General features: G+C 40.6%; 1 protein-coding gene across 1 annotated transcript; it reads left to right on the top strand.

Moving 5' to 3' along the window:
• Positions 1–248: 248 nt before the first annotated feature.
• dact1 (dishevelled-binding antagonist of beta-catenin 1) lies at positions 249–12,368 on the top strand. The gene is made up of 5 exons (XM_084393274.1): positions 249–370; positions 5,595–6,343; positions 8,272–8,401; positions 9,246–9,401; positions 9,956–12,368. The coding sequence occupies exons 2-5, from the start codon at positions 6,047–6,049 to the stop codon at positions 11,791–11,793; spliced, it is 2,421 nt and encodes an 806-aa protein (XP_084249400.1). The 5' UTR covers positions 249–370; positions 5,595–6,046; the 3' UTR covers positions 11,794–12,368.
• The last annotated feature ends 2,140 nt before the right edge of the window (positions 12,369–14,508 follow it).

Below are 14,508 nucleotides of genomic sequence, written 5' to 3'. Positions count from 1 at the left end.
TGTAAAACAAATAATGATTTTGATCTGTCAGTAAGATGTATGAAGCATATGGAAACCAGGCCAATTACGTGGGCTGTTTGACATTTGGAAGACAGAAAATGTACCCGAAGATGCGGGATATGAGCTATGAAGTTTTTCTTTATGAAGTGAATTGTTGGCTGCATCATTTGGTTTTATATCTGACCTTTCGAGTCTGTTGTCAGCTTTTTATCTCATAAAGCGTTTCTTTCAGATGTTTCACTCAAAACTTCACATCTTGAGTCTGAGACATGGAACCAGAACAGAGAACTGAACAGCAACGGCATCACAGAACCACAAATCCAGAACATCCGTGGAACAAACTCAACCTCCACTCGACTACAGCAAGCTTGTAAGTATATACTTGAAGTATCAGTCTCTAATCTGCTTTCACAGTAATAAGTGTTTATTTCCTTTATGTTGTGAAAATTGCTTGTTCCACCATCAGTATGTGATGATGTGACATCTTATGCACCAGCTTATTTAATGCGAACTTTAATCTAAACTGACATTTAAGTCACACTTTTAAGACATTTAAGTCTCACTTGAATGTGAATGTCATTTCTTTATGAAAATGCATCTCTATAGCACGCATTGTTTATCGTGCAATTTATACGCGAAAATGAGTTTTTGCGTGCATATGATACGCACTTTATTGCGTATAATACACTGGCACCCCACACCACTACTAAACCTACCCATGCGTATCCTATGCACGTAAAAACTCATTATCGCGTATAAATTGCACGATAAACAATGCATGCTATAGAGACGCATTTTGTGTGACCAAACGTATCTTATTATTGTCAATGTTACAAACAGTTGTGCTGCTTAATATTTTTGTGGAATCGTGATATATTTTTTCTCTGGATTATTTGATAATGCATCCTTGCTGAATAAAAGTAGTAATTTCTTTCAACAACAAAATTCTAACTGACCCCAAACTTTTGAACGGTAGTGAATGAGTAAATAATATAGCAGCATCCACCTTACATAGAACAATATCACTCTTCATCTTTTCACTGTTATTGTTCTTTGTCATTGTTGGTTTTCCTTTGTCTTTTTTTATTTTCTTAAAATGGTGTTCCGCATGCAAATCTCTCATCACTCGCCTGCACTCGACTCACACAGATCAGCGTGTACCTGCGGTGGAAAAGCACTCGTATAATGTGTTTGTGAGTGTCTGCACTCAGACTTCCATGGTGAACGTGTTCACAGGGTAAATGTCTGTGAAGGGGTTTTTGAGAGGGGTCTGTGTGACGAGAGGGGGTCATTGGCATTGTGCCGCTCCACATTACCCCACCATTAATACTCTTAATGATCCGCAGGCTGACAGTAAGGAGATGCTGGAGAGCGCCAGGTCCGACCACTATTGTGTGAATTCTCCAAAGAATAAAAGAGCCCCTGAACCCCTTTTAGCTGACGCTGTTCTCTTTAGCTGAAGTATCACCTTCTCCATGTCTTACTTTAGGCAAATAGTTCTTTTCCTGGTTTCTTTTTTGTTTGATTTTAAAGACCTTTGGACTGGATCACAGGCAGTTTAAAGTACAAAGGCATTGCTGGGATTTCATAAGTGAGAAAATGTGTGGTAAGAAGTTGTATGAGTAAGCAAATCTGAGAAGAAACAACTTATTGGACAATGTCCTGACCTCAGGCAGCTCGGCTCAGATGTCTGGTTAAGCTTTGTTGTTTTACCGGGACATTCTGTACAGACTGCAGAGATATTGGCGATTTGACATTGAACTTTTGACATGTGACACATCAATGTCCCATACAGCCTTTATTTTAATCTAATATCCACTTTTTAAAGGGCTGAATGTCAAGAATCACCATCCAGAGCATCTCCACACGTGCCAATGGTAATGCTTCTTTTTCGAATCTGTTTTTATTGCTGTAACATTAACATCAACCGACACCCTTGACAAAGTCATTCGAGATTCGGGTTTAGAGTTTTAAGTAACATATGGTCAAAATAATTTTCTAAAAGGTGTCTAAAAAAGGGCCAAATAATCTTTTCTAGTCTCTGTTGGAGTTATAATACTTACTGTATGTTGCTGGATTCTCTTATTCCATATGTGTTGTCTGAACAGCAATACAGACACAAGAGCGTATGTAGGACATATCAAGCCTGACAACCACGTCGAGCTTAATAATAGCCAGAGGGCACTATATGTTGGTCTGAATTACAGCAGGAGGCTCATGGGACACCCGTCAGTAGCAGCAGGACTGACTTTGCATTAATATTCAGCTGTCTTTGTCTCGTTTTAGATTCATTAAGTAATGACTCGCTCTTTTGCTCAATTATATTGCAGTCTTATAATCAGTTCGAAAACATTTAAACAGCAATGTCATATATGTTATTGTAAAAACAATCAAACATTTGTGTGTACAATAACCCTGTAAAGCCTGACTAATGAAATAATAGTCAGTTAATTTAACCTTTAGACAAAGTATAAAAACGTATTCTTACTTTTACCCTATAAAAATCAGTAAAGATTTCACAGTAAAAAGACTTGAAGTTTATAAGGCTTTTTATTTGATAAAAGTAAGAATAAACCATAAATCAGATAACAGAAGGTATGAAGTAGATTGTGTACAACAGTTTTTTTTTTTTCAGCAAAGTTGTGATCATGTTGATAATTATATTAGAGTATGATAATTTATATACTCTAAAAAGTGCTGGGCTGTTAATGGTTGGGTCAAATATGGAAAACCCAACTGTTGGTTTAAATTTCTTTATTAAATTGGATTGGATTTGGATTTGTCCATATTTAGAGTTAAAACAATGGAAGTATGAGGCAAGACACTGCACTGACATGAAACTAGTGTGATAAAATTGTACAAACAAAAATATTGTTTGCGGTGTCCCACAGCATCTTTGGCATGCTGCCGACGACCACAGACAATAGTTTTGGTTTGTCCCTCAGTATGTAGAAACAAAAATCACTTACGAACCCAGAATATTCTTTTAAGCCTTGTTTTTCTTGACAAAGAGATATGGAATTAATTTAGGCCTATTCAAAAGAAACGTTAACCTCAAATTCTTATACGGCCTGCTTGTAGCATCAGGAAAGTTCATGGATTTGGTGAACAAAGATCCGGCCTTGAATTTTATCCAGCATCCCGCGACGGTATTGATGACTGCATGTGGTTTCTCACAGTGTGTGGTGAATAGACAAGCTCTACCTTTCGAATCACAATCACACCTGCATCCAGCGTCCGTTCAACCCCAGGTATAGAGGCCGGTCGGTCTCTTGATGGAATATTTTCCAAGTCTTTTGTTTCCACTACTCCAGGAATACTAAAACAAACACCTCCGACGAGTTATTTTTGGCTCATTGCCACAGTCTTTGGGTGTGCGTTTAAAGTAATAACATCGGCGATATGACTGATGTGTTGTATAAAAGCGCTCTGTGTCCAGCATGACATAAGATATAGGTGAGGGGTGACGGTTGGTATCATGCTTATAAACCCTCACGCCGCATTTGCTCGATTTGTCGCCACTGCTCGGCATCTGTAGGCTTTGATGTATTTAGATGTATTAATTTATTCCCCATGTTCCTGCCAGTCCTACATAATGGGGTCCTGTTCTCGTTTAATGGGCCTTACAAAATTCATAAGGTAATTACTGTGAGTGATTGGATTAGTTTAAGCACAAATGTGACTTTGTACTAGCAAAAGCTAGTCTAAGGGGAAAGTGTCTGGCTTTTTTTGGGTCAAATTATATGGGAAATGATTTACATAAAATAATCAAGCGTCCACTGTTAAAACAGTTCAATTTATTTTAATAGAGACACTTCTCTTTTGTGTCCTGTTTGAAACAGTGAGCTTTTTGGGGGAAAACCTGGCAGTGAAAGGAATGATTTATCCTGTTTGTCTGAGAGATTTAATTCTGGTGGTACAAAGACTGCAGCCTTTGATCCAATTACAATGTATGTATATCCCGGGTCACTTCCTGTCCCACAGTCGTAGCCTAAGGAGTGGGGCCGCAATCACGACTCTGTCCAATTATTGAGTTTGTGCCCTAAAGCCACTCTTTCTTTCCACATCCTTGACCGTGTGTGTATATCTGTGTGCTTGTGTAACCGTTCGTCCTGGGCTAATGTTTCAGAGCGGTTTGAGAAGGGTCACCAGCTGTGTTTCAAACATCTGTTCCTCATAGAAGCAGCCATGGATCCCATTTCCTCGATCCCTGTCATGTTTAGAGAGAGAGATTAAGCTTTGTGCCGTCTACTGAGGGTCTCCTCCTCTCTTTGACTCATCTTCACCGCCTGCTTAGCTGCAAATCAAACAAAACTGTCTGAGCCATCGGTTGACTTTGATGGACAGGGGTTTGAGAGGTGCAGTGTTTTTCATTAGACACGCTTTCGTGGAAAGGGGGGTTTGCGTCAGAGCTGGAAGCGCGACTCATTTATTCCGATGAATATAAACAGTGTCTGTTCCTTTTTAATTGGAATTTAGATACGAGTATCCATCCTTTCCAGAAAAGAAGATTGTTTTTTTTAATTGGAAAAAGCCTAAATTTAAAGCAAAGCCTGTTTAAAAACTATATACACATCTTTGGATCCAAAATATGAATTAGCTTAAAACCTGCCAGAACAATCGCATTCCCGATATGTAAATTCTTGATCCATTTCACAGATGCATTTTCAAACAAATCAGATGTCTGTTTTGAGTTCTCCACGCGTCTGACTAATGAGCTGGTTGAGAAATGTGACTTCAGCCTCTTATAGAAGCAGCTGTGGAGTCTATTACCAGAAATAATGTTTAAACACATGTTTTAGAAAAACCTGTAGATCATTCTTTGTTTGAGTCAATGTATATTTTCCCACATCTTAGTGAAATGTCGGTCTTTTTATTTCCTTATTAGATTACATGCATGTAGGGTAATTTATGCATTTGTAAAAATAAATGTATGGGAATAGTCAACCAAGTGCATTTGAAAGTACACAATGTTTTTGTTTGAACAACAGTAGAGGGCAGTCACTCCACCTGAGTCCCTTTAAATCAGATGCGCCTTTCAGAAATCTCAATTATAAAATTAATTATCTGAAATGCATGTCATTAACGGTAATGCAATTTATTAAACATTATTTAGGTCATTATATCTGCCTCGTGCATTGTGTCTTTGTATGGCCACTGGTATTTTCCTGTTCTTTTAGAAATGATACCAAAGTAATAACATTTATTAGACACTACCGCCATGGTTTTAGTGTACCGTGTTCATGTAAATATCATGTGTATAAGAATATGGCAGTCATACAGCACATAATCTCATCACTGTACCACCATAGCACTTTTTAATAAACTGATATATGAAATGAATAGGATATGAAATTGATTTTAAGACAAAAATTAAAGTGCTTACTTATAAATCTCATCATATTTTGTAGGCTTGGGTGTGTTTACGTGTATTTATTTCTCATGTACTGTAGCAACCTGCCAGTGCTACAAAATGTGGTCCTGTTTTTGTTAAATATGATAATTAAGAGTTGGGATAGTTAATACTTTCTATGATTTTGCATGTAATCTGAATAGTATAACCCATCTAATGCAAATCTTGATTCTGTTTAAAGATCATGCATGAAAGGACACCTCCATAAATCAGAGGAGGAGGGAGTGGAGTGAACAGAACTGAGCGGGCATTGGGACCCCGTGGCCTCCTCAGCAGCGAGGTTTCCTCCGTGCGCGCGAGTGTGATTGAGCTCTTCCCTGCAGGACACATTCAGATCCCAGTATCAGCCGGACGGGACACATCAACGCCCTCTCTATCCCTCTGTCTGTGGATTTGGACTTTTTATACTGAGCTTCATAAGGGACAACAAACTTTTCTAAATCAAAATTCATATCACAAACAGTCCTGTTAATTTTTTTTTCTTTTTTCTCAGAATTTTTGGATTCTTTTTTTTGTTTGTTTTGATGATCACTTTTAATACATGGAGATTATCTGACCATGTCATAAGTGTTTCTCAGATGCACTTAGTTCATAAGAAGAATCTCCATCAGATTATTATCGGTGGATATATAAATGAATGAGCTGTCAGAGATGCTGGTGTCCAGGGATTATTGCGCGCTCATGATGCGGGATCGGAAGGAATGCGACGCGCGCTCTGGTGAAGTGGAGCGGGTTCGAACCCGAGAGCGTGTGGACGCGACTGTTGCGGGTCTGACCGAGCTGGAGTATCTGAGGCAGAGACAGGAGCTGCTGGTTAGGGCTGTGTTGAACTGTCAGGAGGACAAACCCTGCCTTACAGTGGAGGACAGCTTTCTGAACACTGAAGAGAAACTTCTGGAGGAGAATATTTTATTACTCAGAAAACAATTGGTGAGTAATAGAAACCGTTTTATTATTGTTGTTGAAGTAGTCTATATGTAGTCCTAGCGCAACATCTTTTTTTTCCCACTTGTATTTTTTTTTTTTTTTTTTGGCATTGACATTTTTAGATTACATCATTTTACCATTTATTTTAATCGAATAACCCTTACAAGAGACCATAGTACAGTGATGGTATCTGATAAGTACTAATACTAGTACTAGTAGTACAAGTAAGTACTAGTACTGAGTACTGTACTTTTCTTTGTACCATGGTACTACATTTAGTACAATGTGCCATTGTATTTGCATGGTACTCCAGGGTACTTCCAAGAATACCATGGTACTACCAGGGTACATGGTTAATGCATTGAGCATTTTCATAATTTAAAATTATAATTAAAAAAGACATTTAGGTGGATTGAGATCATATTGGATTTAGGTGGATTGAGTATATTCAAATGTTTTTGTCTATTCAATTTTGGTTTTGATTCGTCTTGCATCAAATTGCAAAACGTAGAAAAAGTATTTGGAAGATGAATACTAGTATTGACAAAATAGTATCTCTTTTCATTTTTTCATTTTTTTTTTTTTGCATTTAGTCATGTGACACCAGAAACGCAAGCGCTGTAATCATTAGAATGACATTAAAACAAAAAGAGAACCATTTAAATCAAACTTCCTGGAGGTAGTAGAACATCCCTGAGTTTCTAATGCAAGTCTAGGAGGGGGTCTGACAGGCCTGAATAAGATTAGTTGATGGGCTTCAATGGAAATGAACTTTTTACAAGCCCAGCTCAAGCCCCCTGCTGTCTTTAGAGGATGACCGAGATTAAATTTAACAGTTGGGCCAAAGACACCTGGTTCCACTTGAGGTATTTGCAAACATTTCCATTATTGTAACCCTACGGGGTTCATGCATTGTGGTTCATGTATTGTATACAGAAAAGAATTACAAGGTTTGGATTTATTTCCTGGCTTTGCTAAAGCCTCAGACATGTACACAAGTGGCTTGAGTCTTCCCTGCTGTAGTTTGGGATAATTACTCTTGTTTATTTTGAGGTCAGTTTGTTTGCAGGCCTCACACCCAGAACTACATTTAAAGTTAATGGCAATGTGTGGATCATATAATGCATGATGTCCTTATGATTTCCCAGAAACAAACAACCAATCATATGTGGTCTTTGACTGAGCTGTGCTTGTGCAATGAAATGAGTATAAACCAGAGATGTAGACACCATCGTCCAAAACCCAAGCCCGGGCCATCAAGAGTGGTCTGGGGTTAATTTGATGCCGTTTCAAAATAACCGTCGGTGTGCTCTGCAAATGGCACTTTGTGTAAAAATGGTCTGCACACCACCAGCATGCTGAGAGCTCAGGGCCCATAAATCACTTGCAGCCCGCCTGTCAGGACCAGGCTTTTTTACAGCCTCGGTCTGCAGCGGAGGAAACGCCATTCCACTGCTCCATATAGCCTGGAATCTGCACTGCATTACCTCCCCTGTCAGCAAACAGCAGTTAAATTTTGCAGCAGATAACATGCCTCTGATTATAGGTCATTTGAAGTAATGTCCTTCTGCTTTGAAGGGGCCACATTTTCCTCAGTCTGCCGTTTCGCCATGCTTAATTTGGAATGCAGCACATGATACGGGTGTTGTCAGATGCATCCAATTGCTCGCAAGCGGTGTGTCGAAGTTGAATGGTTATTCCCATGCGAGGTGTGACTCTAATTTAGTTCATTACATCTGTCTGATCAGTGGCATGAGGCCACCGGCATTGAGACATAAATTGTGAAATGCAACTGTTTGCAGATTCTTGTTTGGGCTGCAGGGCAAAACCTTCTAAATTAAATGCCAAACAATTTTACCATTTATGAAGCTACTAAACATTCATGAAATATTTTCTTAACATCTTTTCAATATGTATTGTTTCTTTTATAGAACTGCCTTAGGAGACGAGATGCAGGTTTGATCAACCAGCTCCAGGAATTAGACAGACAGATCAGTGACCTGCGGTTGGACACAGAGACTTCGAATGAACACGTGGAAACGGACAGCCGGCCAAGCTCAGGTTAGTATCTTTTGTGGAGCCATAGCTCTTTAAAAGGGTCTTGAATTCTGTGCACTGCATGTTTTATTGAATTATCATTAAGGGTTGGCAGAATTGATTGCCTGCAGAATCGTCTGCATAAAACCAATCTAAGCAATTGGCGTAGGCAGAAAGGATTTCCAATAAAACTGATTCGCAAGCACAGGAAAGCATTTCTAATGATTGTTAATCTTCTACATTCACCCGGGGGTGGTAATCAGACGTCCTGTTCGAATTATTTCACTTTGCAAAAGACTACTTTGTGCTTTGGGCCTGTAGTAGCATGTGTACCTGTGAGCCCTAATGTCTGTTTGAAACTGTTTAGCTGTTTTGCTTAAGCACTAATTTGGTAATGTGAACAATCTGCACCCTGTGCCAGAGCCTGCTACAGCTACATTAGTTTACATTCCAAAAACAAGAGGTCATTTTAGTGCTGGAACTGACTGCACTTTTGTTGGAGGAAGGTTATATAAAGTGGAGATTGATTACATGTGTGTGTATGCTCTTAATTGTTAAAATGGCCTTATACTGTAACTTCTTCTAAAGTGTATATAGAGTTCTTCAACCTTTAGCTATTTTGGGTGCTGTTTGTAGTAGTTGTTATGGTTTTATTCTTCACCATTTTAATGCTAATATCAATCGTGATGTATGGAGATCTGGTTCCTAGCTCTATTTCCTCTGGCAAATGTATACCTTCCTAAACGCGTAATTGTAAAAAAAAAAAATCGTAATTGAAAGTAGGTTCCAAAAGAGAGTGAAAGAGCACATCACCTCATTCTTGAAGATGTAAAATTAATGTGTTAATGTCTCACCCTCTCTCTCCCAGGCTTTTACGACCTAAGCGACGGTGCTTCTGGATCTCTCTCCAATTCCTCCAACTCCGTCTTCAGCGAGTGTTTGTCCAGTTGTCGTTCCACCACCTGCCTGTGCACCCCCCTCGACACCTCGCTCTGTGCCTCTGAGGGAAGGCTTAAGCCTGCAGGTGAGAGTCTCCTTGTGACGATTTGAAGTTTCTGGGTCATTCAACTGGTCTTACCCATCAGCGCTGTTCCATGAATTCTTGAAACACTGTTCCCTTCTCTAGCTTTGTTATGCAGAACTATTTACTTAATGGTGATTTCTTCCTCCAGGCTTAGAAGCTGGTATCACAAAGAAGGGACACTCTGTTCGTTTGTTTCTAGTTTCTTTAAATGACATCTGTTTTTGTGTTGCATTACCGTTAGCAGAGAGCATTCTATAATCACTTAAGCTCAACTGTGCAAATACAGGTGAAACAAGAGAAGTTTGGTCCCAGACAGAGATAGAAACAGTTTCACAGCCCTGCTGATGGCTCTCCCAGCCACACCTATAAGCTAGCAACAAAAGGCTCATTAGCACATCAAAACTAATCAACCACCCACCCAGCTGAGCACTAGACCTCTATGAATCAGATAAACTCTCCTCTCACATGCCATAGCATAATGAAATTAGCGGTTTTAGTAATCTGACATTACATTTTCTTGTAGTATTAACTGTTGTGTCCTCTGGGATTTGCAGATGAGCTGGGCGTTTGTGCAGAGTGTGATTGCCAATGCGAAGACTCAAGTTCTGGAACAGTCCGCAGGTCTCTTTCTGCATCTTACTCCCCTTCCCCGGATGGCTCCTGCGATGGCCTTTCCAAATTCCACTCTGATCTCATTGCCAAAAACGGTAATGATGTTTACCGGTACCCCAGCCCTCTCCATGCAGTGGCTGTCCAGAGTCCCATCTACTTCCAGTCCATGACTAGTCACCTAAAGGACGATTGTAGCTTCTCAAAGATTGGTGAAGCATCGAGTGATGAACAGAAACCTGAGCAGGTCATGGGCACCCAGAATTCATCTTGGCATGCCTCTCAGATGCTCCCAAACAAAAAACTGGATAGTTATATCTTTGGTCTACTTCAGAGGAGGGCACAACCGTTGAGGACCAGCAAACCCAGAACAAGCATCAACACTGACCCCTCCAAGAGCATTTTGAGGCAGGCTAGTCTTTGCTCACGGGCCCCTGCTGCTGTCCAGGCTCTGCATAGGACCTCTGACCTCAAGCCTAACTGGCAGACATGTTTACAAGATGCATCAGCAACTAGCACTGAGCCAAGCACAGCTTCGCCCCAAAGACAGTGGTCTTCTGAGTCTCCAAGTCAGCCACAGAACGGTTACTCAATCACCAATGATAATAACACTAGTTGCCTCTTAAAGAAGAAAGTTTTTGGAGCCAGTAAAGGCCAGCCGTTAAGTGCTGCAACGAAGGACTGCCAGGATTTAGGCAGCCCGAATGCAGTTTCCTCTCCCAAACTCAACAAGCATTCTTATTACACTGTGGAGGACAATAAATCAGGACAAGCAATGAAAGCAAGTCCTCTTAAGAGGAGTCCTAAAGCTCAGGCTCCAGGAAGTTGTGGTGAAGACGCCGAGCAGCTGGCTCCAGAGTTGCTCAGTCTCGGTTCTTCTTCGCAAAGCCAAGACGAGGGAGGTCAAATGGTCAGTGCCCAGTACATAGCTGCTCAGAAACAGAATGTAAATCTCCGTAAGGGTGGCACCAAGAACATCAAGATTGTCAAAGTGAAAAATTCCACCAGTGCAAAAAGTAGACCTCATGTGTCCAAGCATGTTTCCGAGATTGGTCGTGACAAGCATCGGACAGGATCGAGGAGGTCTCGACAAGTGGACGACGTCCACCACTTGCATAAATCCTACAAGAAGTCCTCCTCAAAAGCCAAGAGAATCCCTGCCCCCATCCCTGAAGAACGAATCCTGGAGAAGCACACCAGTTCCACAGGGGGTCGATCTTCTTCCCAGAGACACCATGGACATCACCGACATCATGAGGCAGTCTTGGCCAAACCCAAGTACAAGCGCAACGACTACCATCGGCGACCGAGGGGTCTCCATGAGATCCCATACGAGGAGGCTTACAGGAGGGCTCACTACAGGCAGAAACGAGAAATGCTGGGCCACATGTCAGCCATGCACCTGCCGCCTAACGCACAGTACACCAGCCCCTATGCTTACGTTGGCAGCGACTCTGAATATTCAGCAGAGTGCGCCTCTCTCTTCCATTCCACCATTCTGGACACAAGCGAGGATGAGCGCAGTAACTATACCACCAACTGTTTTGGGGACAGCGAGTCCAGCGCCAGCGAGGCGGACTATGTAGCTGAGAGCAGCACTAGCAGTGACTCTGAGGGCAGTGCAGGGGTCAATTGGCCCCAGTTCAACCAGGCGGGTGCAGGATCCCACGGAATGACGTCAGCACAGGCTAAGGCGTTTGTCAAAATCAAGGCTTCCCACAATTTGAAGAAGAAGATCTTACGTTTCCGATCAGGCTCGTTAAAACTCATGACCACGGTGTGAGAGACTTGAGGGACACAGAGATCAGTTAGGATGCAGCCAATCAAATTGGCTTCACTCCCTTATCAAACAATCAAGTGCCTAGACAGAAATCAGCTGCACGGCCTAAAACTGCCTGTCTGTCAGCTGGGAACTCAACTTCTGTCCAGCACATCGCCTTCCCCTGCACTTTTCACCCCTTTGATGTCATTGTCTGTAGCCTTTTTGTTTTGTATTTATTATAAGTTCAGCGCTTGCTGTGATGCATCTACATAGCAAGTACTATGTAAATGCACTGTTCATACATGGTTTACTTTACTAAAGATATTTATAACTTAATATATTTGGTTAGCCATACATGGAAAAGAACAGGAAGTATGACCGAACTGAAGCAGTGTATTACAGACAGTCTGTCTGAGAAATGTTCACCAAGCCTAGTTCACCTGCTGATCATTAAGGGCTTTTGTTAAATGCACATTAAATATGCATGAGCAACAGCTTTACCATTTACCTTATTAGCTGTAAATTACCCTTTTGTAAAATAAATGTTAATGTATGTTGATTTCTTGTGTCTTTATTCTTTATTAAATCCCATTGTTAAAATCATTCAGTGGTGTCTTTGTTTATTTGATGTAATGGCTGTGTTTCTCTGTACTTTTGAATCCAAGAAACCATGTAAAAGTACCAGCGCATGTACTGAACAATCCTGTTTATTTTTATAGTCTGAAATTAGAATTTTCCAATGTCAAGGCCATGTTAAACCAAACTAAACCCCCTGCTAGAGGAGGCAGTAGTTAAATGTGGCATCTACTTATAGTCTCTGCAAGTGTTTAGTAAACAAACACTTGACGTCCTTCCTCCATGCCATTTGGGAATCATCGTTCAGGGACTGCAAACTCACAGACATCGTCTCCTTCAGCACTGAAGAACATAATAAAAACATGAGGATTCAATGCTGAATTTATTCTTTATTTATATCTTTGCAATAGACATTTCTACTGTTGCTAATATGGTCTGACTCTGGAGAGAAAAACAGATTAAACGTAGATGACAGATACAATTTTTTTCTTAAAGTTGAATATAGAGAAGAGTGCAAACAACTAAACCTGTGGCACTTTCACGAGTATCTGACCTTAATTTTTTTTGGCTCATGTGCCTCACCGTCACGTTGAAAAGATTTCCCCTTCTGTTTCCAGGATCTAGCATAGATAGCCTCCTGGAATAGGTCTGGCTTTTTAAAGCACAGTGCATCTGTTTATATTACCGCAGCTGTGTGAAAACCAGACTGTGCTCTTCTCTTTCTGGCATCTAAGAACACATGGCTTTTCCTGCCTTGATGTTTCTTTATCCTCGCTGAGATCAGTAAATCTCGTATTCAGAATCAGATGATAGTTTATTTAGCGTGCATGATAAACAAAAGGATTTAGAGTAAAAGAATTTCAATAAGATGGTGTCAGATTTCTCTAACTTCCATATGCATCCACATTGTGGTTGCCTAATATATTTTGAATTGGGTATTGGCCTTATTGTTAATGGTTTCAATCAAACTGGATGATCAGCGCAAGCAAAATCAAGGAAGCATAATGTACTTGGCAGAATGCGTTTAAGAAGTTCTTTTTAAGAAGTTCACAGTGAGTTTAGACGTCAGCAGAAACGTCTGAGAACAGATCTCATGTTTGAGGTTTGATTTGCATTGTGTTACAAGCAATGAAGAGCAAGACATTTAGATCTAGTTGCTATTCTTCATAATGACAATGTACCATGTTTATAATGGACATGTACCATTGCATTCTGTTTCTATTAAGCTTGAATGTTTGTTTACGGCTCAGGTAAGTTATTTTTTAGTCGTATAGTGATCTATGAAATAATTGAACATTACAAAGAAAGCCAAAAGAAGTTTTAATTTAGAGGTCACCTTGTTGTTTTTTTGTCAGGAAGGATCCATACTAACTTCATAGCTTACATTGGTTTGGAGGGCAGTTGTGGTCGCTATGTCGCCCAAGGTCAGTCGGGCCCTGTGGAACAGGTTGGAGCCTGAGACCGTGGGCTATGAGAAGCATGCATTCAGTGTTGATTTAGCCTTGCTTCTGAGTTACTCTCCAGGGTCCAATGACTCTCTCAGGCCTGTCAGAGATCACGCACAGATCAATCTTCTTTTGAAACCAGCTCATCCAGCCAGGTCAGCGAGAGGCCAAGTTGGTAAACTTAATACATGGACAACTGGTGGAAAACCCACGCAAAACAATCTCCCCACCAGAAACCAGGGCGCTCTCTTCTCGTACTCATTGTCAGGAGAGAGTTTCTCAGAAGTATCTTGATTTCAGCTGGTGAAGGTGATCAGATAGCTGAGGGGCTTTTAGCATTGTGGTACATGCGCTGCAGGCTGTCTGCTTCATGCAACCAGTAAATAGATCTTCACCTCTCTTAAGCCCCTGGCTTTATAGTTTTATTGGTTGTGTTTGATATTTATTGGAAAGAGCTTTACACCAGCATCACTGGGTTAGCAAAACCAGAGAGATAAACAACTGGAGGAGCTGAGAATATTTAAATATATTTTACCCGACCGTTATTCATTACTGGTATTTTTATGTTATTCATTACTACATTTACATTTACATTTAGTCATTTAGCAGACGCTTTTATCCAAAGCGACTTACAAATCAGGACTAAATTAAGCGAGTCATCATGAAGAGGCAAAAAACAACAACAACGCAAGAAGTGTTCAGAATACGAAGTTCA

This window comes from Rutilus rutilus, assembly GCF_951802725.1.
Source record: "Rutilus rutilus genome assembly, chromosome: 21".
Lineage (NCBI taxonomy): Eukaryota > Metazoa > Chordata > Actinopteri > Cypriniformes > Leuciscidae > Rutilus > Rutilus rutilus.
Note: the sequence above shows the minus strand (reverse complement) of the source record. Positions and strands in the feature narration are given on the sequence as shown.